Source organism: Sebastes umbrosus, chromosome 12 (genome assembly GCF_015220745.1).
Source record: "Sebastes umbrosus isolate fSebUmb1 chromosome 12, fSebUmb1.pri, whole genome shotgun sequence".
Lineage (NCBI taxonomy): Eukaryota > Metazoa > Chordata > Actinopteri > Perciformes > Sebastidae > Sebastes > Sebastes umbrosus.
Genome location: NC_051280.1, coordinates 2,464,769 through 2,474,563, shown reverse-complemented (window position 1 = coordinate 2,474,563; position 9,795 = coordinate 2,464,769). Strand labels below are relative to the sequence as shown.

The following is a 9,795-nucleotide window of genomic DNA, read 5'->3' as shown; positions in this document are numbered from 1 at the left end:
AGGCTTTGGATGCTACAGTTCTCACAATTAGCTGTGTGACTTGTTCAAATATTATGTTGCACATCAGTTGCCACTGTTTTGTTTTTACATGGTCTATGATAATATGATAAAAAACTCTTTTTCTTCACTGTTTTATTGCGTAAATTTACATCTTTATTCAGAGATAAAGAGAAACTGTTTCTCTCAGCTGCAGCCGCTGTTATGTTTTAGTCCGAGCTAGGCTTACCGCAGTAGTCGGTGTTACACAGTGGTCGGGCATACACCGATTACGACATTACTTGACCAACGCTACAGTCTGAAAGTGAAAGTGTCTGCTCCATACGGAGTCTCAGCCCAGAGTAGCAGATTTCACACACGGGATGAGAGAGGGAGTTGACAGGCAAGATGATGGTGGAAGATTTGGTGTCAAAGCGAAAAGCAAAAGCGCCTATTTGGCAATACTTCAGGTTTGAACCCAATGCTATAAGAGAACCATAACATTAATGAGGCAATCGCAGTGCGGAGGACGGAGTGGTCACAGACAGTCTGCACGGTGCTGTGGCGCCGGGTGGAAACCTGCAGCCTTGCAGCGAAAGCTGGACCGTAGAGGCTATACACTCCGTCGTCCGACGTTAAAGATCAGAGTAAGCGCTCTACACATGTCGAGTGCTGTCTTTTCTTGTAAAATGTCCAGTGTAATCGGTAACACCGGTGTTGTCATACGTTTATTAGCCGGTGGGAAGATTTCCTCACCGTGACATCCTTAGTCCAATCTGTTTTCCTTGGTTACGGCTGTGTGCCTGCAGACAGGCCCAACTCTGTTTTTAGTTTTCTTGAAGTGGTTATACTGTTTTGTAATATGGCCAACATGTTAAAATCACTGAAGCAACATTATTTACAGTTTGGGCAGTAGGCTTGTCATTGTTACCGGTGTTACATGGTGGTCGGGCATACACCGATTACATTACGTACCCATCGCCTCCACTGTCGTTATGCTTTTTTTTCAGAAACAAAACCCATTTACTTAATTTTGGCGTATCAGCGCTGTGTTATCAATACAAAGTCGGACAATGGACGCTGCAAACTGACCGTGAATGCATCCATACGGAGTCTCTGCTCAGAGGAGCAGGTGTAATCGGTAACACCGGTGTTGTCACAAGTTTATTAACCGGTGGGAAAATTTCCTCACCGTCACATCCCTATTAGGCAGCACAGAAAGCTGTGTTTCATTGTGTGTCGTGGTGCGACACTCTGGTGAATATCTATAAGCTGTCTAGCAGTGAATGTTTTGGTTTTATGCTTAGATTGGTTTTATTTCATTGTGTAGGACAACTTTTCATTTGTCAGGCTGCATTTTGATCTCTAGGTACGCAGCCATTTGTGTGTTTTTTTATTTACACATCAAAAATCATAAAGATACAATGTATAACTTGCAAGGGGATATGAAGGAGAATTGCCTAAACAAAAAAACAGGATCTTGAAAAGTGGCCTTCTCCAGGCAGCATATTACATGAAATAATTACAGTACGGTAATATACACATTTGTATGTAAATATAAATAATTTTAGACATGGCCGTGCTGAAAACCTCATCATTAAAATGATTAAATAATCATTAAATGATGACGAATTCTAAATGTGGACTACTGTGTAGGTGGTAACTGTGCTTTTGTGGTGTTCTGGTAGAAGAGGTACTGTATACATCTCTCTGTACATTGGTTATGTGACTTGCCAGCACACAAACAAAACACTGAATGTGTACTGAATGACTCTTTACTTCTTTTAAAATACACCTGTGGTATAGACTGGCCTTGACAGTCATATTGCCAAGCAACTATTTGTATGTATCTGACATAAAACCTGTCAGTATGAAGAGGACCCATCTTTCTTTAATCCAACTGTTGTGAAAGTCAATTGTGAGTTTTATGGGATTCGTTAACCGCTGTAGGCTGCACACAGAAGTTATACCTTCTTGTGAGTTTTGGTGCCAACAATAACTAACTAAAAGTTTGATTTAGAGTTCATAGAAAGTCTGCATTGGGTATTTCAAAGGGATTGTTAATCAGTGCTGTAAGTGAACTTGGTTGGAAACTGGCTTGATAGTGTTGTTATAATGCTGCATGCAGTGCAGTTTCAGTCATTACCAGACCACTTAAGCTGACTTTTGTCAGTAAATTTGCTGTGGAGTCCGATTAGAGAGGTCACGTCACTGTGGATAAAAGAATAAGCTAAACACCATAATGCTACACAACTTAAGATGAACTTCAAAACACGATGGCGGTTGCACCAAATCCTTATCTGAATATGGTGATTGCATAACAGGTAAAAAGAGTGCATACATGGCAACAACAAATTTAGACAAGGGAGGTTGGAATTTATTTTCCAAAAAGCAGCACACAGACAGGTGTTTATAATCAGACTCTCTTCTCCATCATCCATAACTTAACTTTTTCCACAACCTTAAGTTTGTTTTTTGCATTAATTACAAATCTGTCAATGTTTTATCAGCCCATAGACTCATCTATACATGTCTAAAGTTTCCTTTCCTTGACCTCCCTGCAGCTTTCAGCTTGGACACAGAGCAGCCCGACTACGACCTGGACTCGGAAGACGACGCGTTTGTCAACAAGCTGAAAAAGAAGATGGAGATCAGCTTCCTGCAGTTTGAGGAGATGATTGACCGGCTGGAAAAAGGCAGTGGACAGCAGGTCTGCACCGTTTGTGTCTCAGTCTGCCCCCCCCCCCCAAACGCAAAATAACACTCCAAACTTGCGCTAAATTTTGGAGAGGAAAAACTTGCATGGCTATATTCAAAGGGGTCCCTTAACCTCTGACCTCTAGATATGTGAATGAAAATGGGTTCTATGGGTACCCACGAGTCTCCCCTTTACAGACATGCCCACTTTATGATAATCACATGCAGTTTTTGCTAAATCATAGACAAGTCAGCACACTGACACACTGACAGCTGTTGATGCCTGTTGGGCTGCAGTTTGCCATGTTATGATTTGAGCATATTTTTTATGCTAAATGCAGTACCTGTGAGGGTTTCTGGACAATATCTGTTGTTGTTTTGTGTTGTTAATTGATTTGCAATAACAAATATATACATACATTTGCATAAAGCAGCATGTTTGCCCACTCCCATGTTCATAAGAGTATTAAATACTTGACAAATCTCCCTATTAGGTACATTTTGAACAGATAAAAAATGTCCGTTTAATTTGAGATTAATTGCAATGAACTATGGACAATCGTGCGATTAAATAATTAATAATCAATAGAGTAATAATCAATTGACAGCCTTAATACCTTCATAAAATAGTAACACAAATTTGAAACCATTTATGGTAAGACGCCATGAAAGTCCTGTGTTTGCTGTGTTAATGCATTGTTTATTGATCAAAAATGTAACTCCTGTTTGTGTCTTTTTTTAGATGGTGAGCCTTCCGGAGGCCAAACTGCTGCTGAAGGAGGACGATGAGCTCATCAAGGAGGTCTTCGACTACTGGAGCCGCAAGAGGAAAAACAGCAGGGCCAACTGTCTCATCCCCAACGTCAAGCAGGAGAAACGGGACGGCTCCAGCACCAGTGACCCCTACGTGGCCTTCCGGCGGCGCACCGAGAAGATGCAAACCAGGAAGGTCGGTAGTCTTTACACTCGGGGTTTTATTGTGGCTTTGATACCAGATCCATCCATGTGTTGGACGTTTGATTCTTTTTGTTGAAAAGTTAAAAAAAATGATGTCAAATATAAGTATCCTCTGCCTTGTTAGCTGTTGTAGTTGGACGGGCTTTCAGTGGAAATATATGACAGGCACGTGGCAGGAAATATTTCGTCATGTTACAAACTTCCTCCTTCCGTGAAATAATCTTCTCACGGTGATAACATTTCCCTGTGCCACTGTCTTTTGTGAAGCCTGGGCAGATTAACTTGATCCGGCTTGTCGTGTTGTAAAGACTGTACATGCCTAACTTGCGATGTAGACGTAATAAATCCCCCATACCTGACAGGCCGACAAAAGAAGAATGATGTCAGGCACCGCCACCACGTTCAATGAACAGCATCTTGCTTCACTTGCAGAGCGCATTGTGTCGGCACGTACTGTAGCTTCGTGTGAGACAGTCGGTACAGCTTTTACTAATGCTGTCGACAGAATGAATGAAAGGCACAAGTGTGAGATTTGGTCTAAATTGTTCTGTTTGTCTGCTCATCAAGCTTCTCTGTGAAATAGTGATTGATGAAGACACAATGGTAAATTATCTTGTGGCTAATGAGGATAATTAGAGATGTTTGAATACTTACACAACTAAAAGCGTCATGTCCATGACTGTATCAACATACAATGATGGACTTAAGAGAAAAGTCTCAACTAAGGCTGCCCCCTCTTAGTTGATTAGTCGATTAATCAGCCGTTTTGGTCTTAAGGCCTTGGCACACCAAGTCCATATTTTTTGTCCAAAATTGTCGTACGTTTACAAATAATTTCGACCTTGCGTTGTGTCGACCACGTTCGCACAGACTCCGAAACTCTCGTCCGTCATTAAAGTTTTCGAAACAGGTTTGTTTTTCTGAGTTTTTCGCATCCGTCAAAAAGCAGAAGGAGGTTGCTTGACCACTGTCTGTGTAAACGTCATCATCCAAAATGGCATCTGATAAACATTCACTTCGTCTCCCAGCACAAAGCACTTTAAGATAAAGAAATTAAAGAATACATACTGTAGATTTGGAAATTAAAGAACTTGCAGAACAGCTTGTAATCGTGGATGGTCACAAAGCAAAGGATGAAGGAAGATTAGACAGTAGTGATTGTGCTCTATGGCAGCTAAGCGATAGCTTCTAGCTGATCTCATTCATTCATTATCCCCGTTTGGGACTAGTACAATCCATTGCAACCACATAATTCATTCAGTTTTGACTCGTATTGCGAATTTTTCGCAACAAATACAATAACAAATCGCATCAGACTCGGTGTGCAAGGTTTCTGTGCATACGTTTTTTTATCGGATGATGGATTAAACAAACGCATACAAAAAATACGGACTTGTTGTGCAAAGACCTTAAGTCAAGATTTCTTTAGTTGATTAGTCATTTTTTTTTATGCCTTTTCATGCTGAATGACTTATTTCGAAGAAGCTTATGTGCACATCTCTGGTAAACACAAGATTTAAAGTGGTGCTTTTGTGTGATTCTTTGTGGAGAAACTTACAGATCTGTCGATTAAGTCAACTAATCGACAAATTCGCTTGAGTGTTAGTCGACTGAGATTTTCTTTTTTTTTTTTTTTTTTTTTTTTTAAATTTATTTTTTTGGGGGCATTTTCCATTTTATTGAGAGGACAGTGGATAGAGTCTTGAAAGGGGAGAGAGAGAGAGTGGATGCGGAAAGGGCCACAGGCCGGATTCGAACCCGGGCCGCCGCGGTCAGGACCAAGCCTTAATACATGGACGCCCGCTCTACCAACTGAGCTAACCCAGGCGCCCTGAGATTTTCTTTAGTCAAGGACAGCCCTACTCTCAACCCACCAAGTGACCAGATAATCGGAGAAACGCTGCACCTCTTCAATAAAATTCTATTAATTTAACATTGACTTCAGTGGATTTTGTTAAATTAGTGATACTACACTGTAGGGCTGTCCTCGACTAAAGAAATTCTTGGTCTACTAATCGATTACTTGAGTTAATTGCATTCATGCTCACAGTTAACTGTATAGAAGCACAATTTACATTGATAAAAATAGAAATCTATACATGATTGTATGTCATAAACAATATAAACTATACATTTATTCATACACACATGCACCCATTCATACTCATGCATGCACATGTCCAAATACAACCATACGCTTAGATACAACCATGCATACATTTTAAAACCACACTAAAAAGAAAACAAACAATCAGGACAAACCCCACAAACTTCCTCCGTCCATCTTTTGTTCCCTTCAGTTCTGTATTGTACAACCACACTGCTGCTGTAGGCTGGTTGTGTGTGGGATTGTTGCTGCTAATTGATTTAATCAACAGATCTGTAAAACTGAGTTTCCCCACAAAGAATCACACAAAAGCACCACTTTAAATGTTGTGTTTACCAGAGATGTGCTCATAAGTTTCTAGGAAATAAGTCATTCAGCATGAAAAAAAGCATAAAATCGGCTAAATAAATCTTAGTCGACTGAGACCAAAACGACCGATTAGTCAACTAATTAACTAACTAAATGGGGGCAGCCCTACTACACTGCTGAACACTGCCTCCATGAAATTGTTGTTTCATCTCAACCCTCTTGTAAAGGATTTATATGCCACCAAGTGGTCATTTGAAGAATTTAACCTTGATGTTAACTTTGTGATCTTAGTCACCTGTTGCTTTCATTCAAGCATCAAATACATAAATCAGCATGTAATACATTTAAACAGTTCATATAACTGCAAAATCTAGTGTCATAATTACTGATAACTGTGTAACCGATTTAGTTTCTTGCCAGTTTTATGTCTTAACGTACGGCTGAAAGCACTAATGAAGTGCTGTTATAACGTTAACATCTAATCATTGTAGCTTATGTTATTATTATTTTTTAAAGTATTGCTTATATCTGTTTCCTCCTTCAACACTCAGAACCGTAAGAATGACGAGGCGTCCTACGAGAAGATGCTGAAGCTGCGCAGGGATCTCAGCCGAGCCGTCACTATCCTGGAAATGATCAAAAGGAGGGAGAAGAGCAAGAGAGAGCTGCTGCACCTCACACTGGAGATCTTTGAGAAGAGGTGAGTCTGCCTCCTGGGGCTGCACAACTAATGCATTAGTACCGAAATAAAACTAAAAGCAGTTAGACGGCAGGGTGGAGAGTGTAAAAACTGAGATAGAAGAACAGTTGAAGTTACTTTATTTTCCATTTGTCGGATTTCCAAATAAATTTTCATTGATGTAGTTTAAGGGGGGAAATAAAACCACTTTGTCATGTGTATATATATATATATATATATATATATATATATATATATATATATATATATATATATATATATATATATATATATATATATATATATATATATATATATATAATGGTTTGAAATGTGTAGATAGTTAATCAGTCTGAGACTCTTGATTTTTATCTTTTACAGGAACGTCATGTCAGACTATGCTGGTGAGGTGATGGCGGAGGTGTTGGCTGAACGGGCACTGGTGAGGCCGCAGATCATTCCCCTGGTCCCCGTCACCAACCAGTACCGACACCAGGACCACACAGACCTTAAGGACTACAAGTCCAAGGTGAGGTTCACTATTAAGAACCGGGTTCTGACACTGGATTGGATAATTTAGAGAAAGTGTGATAATGTTGTCCATGTGTATTTATAGTAAATGAAAAACACACATTTTTGAGCTCTACCTTGAAAAAAAGGGTATTATGAAAGAGTTCTTTGTGCAAGATTAAGATTGTCTGTAGTCTCTAAAGGTGTGCTTTTAAGGAGCTCCAAAGTTTCATGAGTTCTCTCTTCTGTAGCCGGAGAAGACGGAAGTTGCCCGACCGAAGAGGAAGTATGAGAAGAAGCAGAAAGCGTTGCCTCTCTCGTCGGGTGCCCCCCACCATCAAGGTCCCGTTGTCTTCAACGCCAAGGACCTCAACCAGTACGACTTTCCCAGCTCGGACGACGAGCCCTTCTCCCAGGTACAAACACAGGCCCTTGTTCATGCAAAGCCAAGCACACTATGCAGACCAAGTCTCCCAAAATGTATCTTTGGTAGATGTTTTCATTGGATGCGTTGAAGTGAATTCTCTGCGTAATATTTATCGTCATACATGAGTTTTTGTGTATTACACTTCCATTAAGGTTTTTGAACAACAGCAAAGGCCAGCAAAATGCCACTTTTCTGAGTTTGTAAGCTGACGTGGATCCGTTAACAGAATTCAGGAGAAACGGATGCAGGTGGAACTTGGAACAAATGTCATATGGCACTATGAAAATCTCCAAATCTGCATCTCCAATTTTGCCTAAAAGATGACCGTAGAGCTGCAACGATTAGTCCACTGATCGATTAGTCGATCAACAGAAAATTAGTTGCCAACTATTTTAATAATCGATTAAATGTAATTTTTCATGCAAAAATGTCAGAAGCTTCTGTTGTCAGCCTCTCAAATGTGGAGATTTCCTGCTTTTCTCTGTTTTATATCGTATGGAACTGAATATCTTTGGGTTTTGGACCGACAAGACATTTAAAGATAAACGATTAATCTAGAAAATAATCGGCAGATTAATCGATAATTAAAATAATATGATCCTTTACTTGTCCGACAGTGGGGAAATTTGCAGGATTACATCAGCAAAGGGGGATAGTGCAAACAAGAGGCATCAATACAAAAAAAAACAAGATCTAATAAATGAGCACGTAAACAGTAAAAATCGAGATATAAAAAATTGCCTGAATGAGTGGTTGGGTTCTCAATAATCAATAGTTGCAGCCCTATATGACAGTGATGGTGTGAAGTGACAAAAAAATATATATATATTTGTAGGATATAGCTGCATATTTTCTGACACTTACTAGAACACCCTCAGATGGGGATTTAGTGTCTTGTCAAGTTAAATAACTAAGCACACACAACACATGCTGGAAACACTGTTCATCGCAGGGACTTGAAATAATAAAACTTCGAAGTGTCTCTGTAACCGCATGCCTCCCCGAGCTCTTTCCATACCTCCACTCCGCTGCACTCTGCCCCTTTGTCCTGATAAATCCACTCAAAATTGCAAAACCACGAGTGGGTGGGCTTCAGTGTTATAAATTCTGCTCTTCCACTGACCTCATACTGACCTTTGACCTCTGTGTCCACAGCTGCACTCAGGCTCATCAGAAGCAGAGGAGGAGAACGACCCAGATGGTGCCTACGCCTTTCGCAGGAAGGCGGGCTGCCAATACTACGCTGTAAGTGCTGTAATCATCCGCACGGTTTATAACAAAAAAGAATATTAGATCAGAGCTTTACTTTCAGAGGTTTTGTGCCCCAGACAATAAGAATGAAACGGGTGATGTTCAGCATCCTGTCTTTTATTTCCAGGCTCGCCAGGACCGCGTGGGTAGCTGGCCGTGGTGTGGACCCTTGGATGGCGGTTTGGCAGAAGCTCGCTTTCGCTACAGTCTTACCACGCTCACCGTGCCGCGGCGCTGTCTTGGCATGGCTCGACGACGTGTGGGACGAGGCGGCAGGTCAGTTCAATTTCTGTTCTGGTCATATGTTTGACCGTGCTATTCACTGGTTAAACACAACGCTTGTTAATGGCTTGTGCAATGCTACGCAGGACATGTAGTATTGTATGATTTTAAATCTCACAGGCAACGGTTGCTAATAGTTAAACTGCAGACAACTTTTCTTTGCTGACAATGCTGCAAAGGATGCATATTCTTTTGTATTTAGCTCTTTAAGAAGGTCCATTATACTGTGTGTGTGTGTGTGTGTATATATATATATTTATATTTATTTATATTGTGTGTATATATATTTACATATTACATATATTTACATATTACATATTAAATATATTTGTTTATTTATTTATATTTATATTTATATTTAAATGCAAAAGAATATGCATATTTATTTTTCAGTATTTATATCATTCTGTAGCTTAAGCGGCGTTCCTTGTGTATTCAAATCCGAACATTCACATTTTAGTCAAAGTATGCTTGTTTTAGCATCAAAATGCTATTTTCCCAAGCCCAACCTTTTCCCCACGTGACCCGACCTAGGTTTCTGCATGATGACGCTGCTACATGTACAGTATATCTAAATCCTGATAGTCAGTGTGTTAACGT

The 9,795-nt window shown here is 40.0% G+C and overlaps 1 protein-coding gene across 3 annotated transcripts in view; it reads left to right on the top strand.

Annotated features, from left to right (window-relative positions):
• LOC119498359 (enhancer of polycomb homolog 1-like) overlaps positions 1–9,795 on the top strand; it is a 48,403-nt gene that overhangs the window by 28,283 nt on the left and 10,325 nt on the right. For all 3 annotated transcript variants that reach the window (XM_037787178.1, XM_037787177.1, XM_037787176.1), the window contains 7 exons: positions 2,541–2,686; positions 3,416–3,622; positions 6,598–6,746; positions 7,107–7,254; positions 7,487–7,651; positions 8,818–8,907; positions 9,041–9,189. In XM_037787178.1, the coding sequence (XP_037643106.1) occupies positions 2,541–2,686; positions 3,416–3,622; positions 6,598–6,746; positions 7,107–7,254; positions 7,487–7,651; positions 8,818–8,907; positions 9,041–9,189 (1,054 nt within the window). The remainder of the gene's footprint in view (positions 1–2,540; positions 2,687–3,415; positions 3,623–6,597; positions 6,747–7,106; positions 7,255–7,486; positions 7,652–8,817; positions 8,908–9,040; positions 9,190–9,795) is intronic.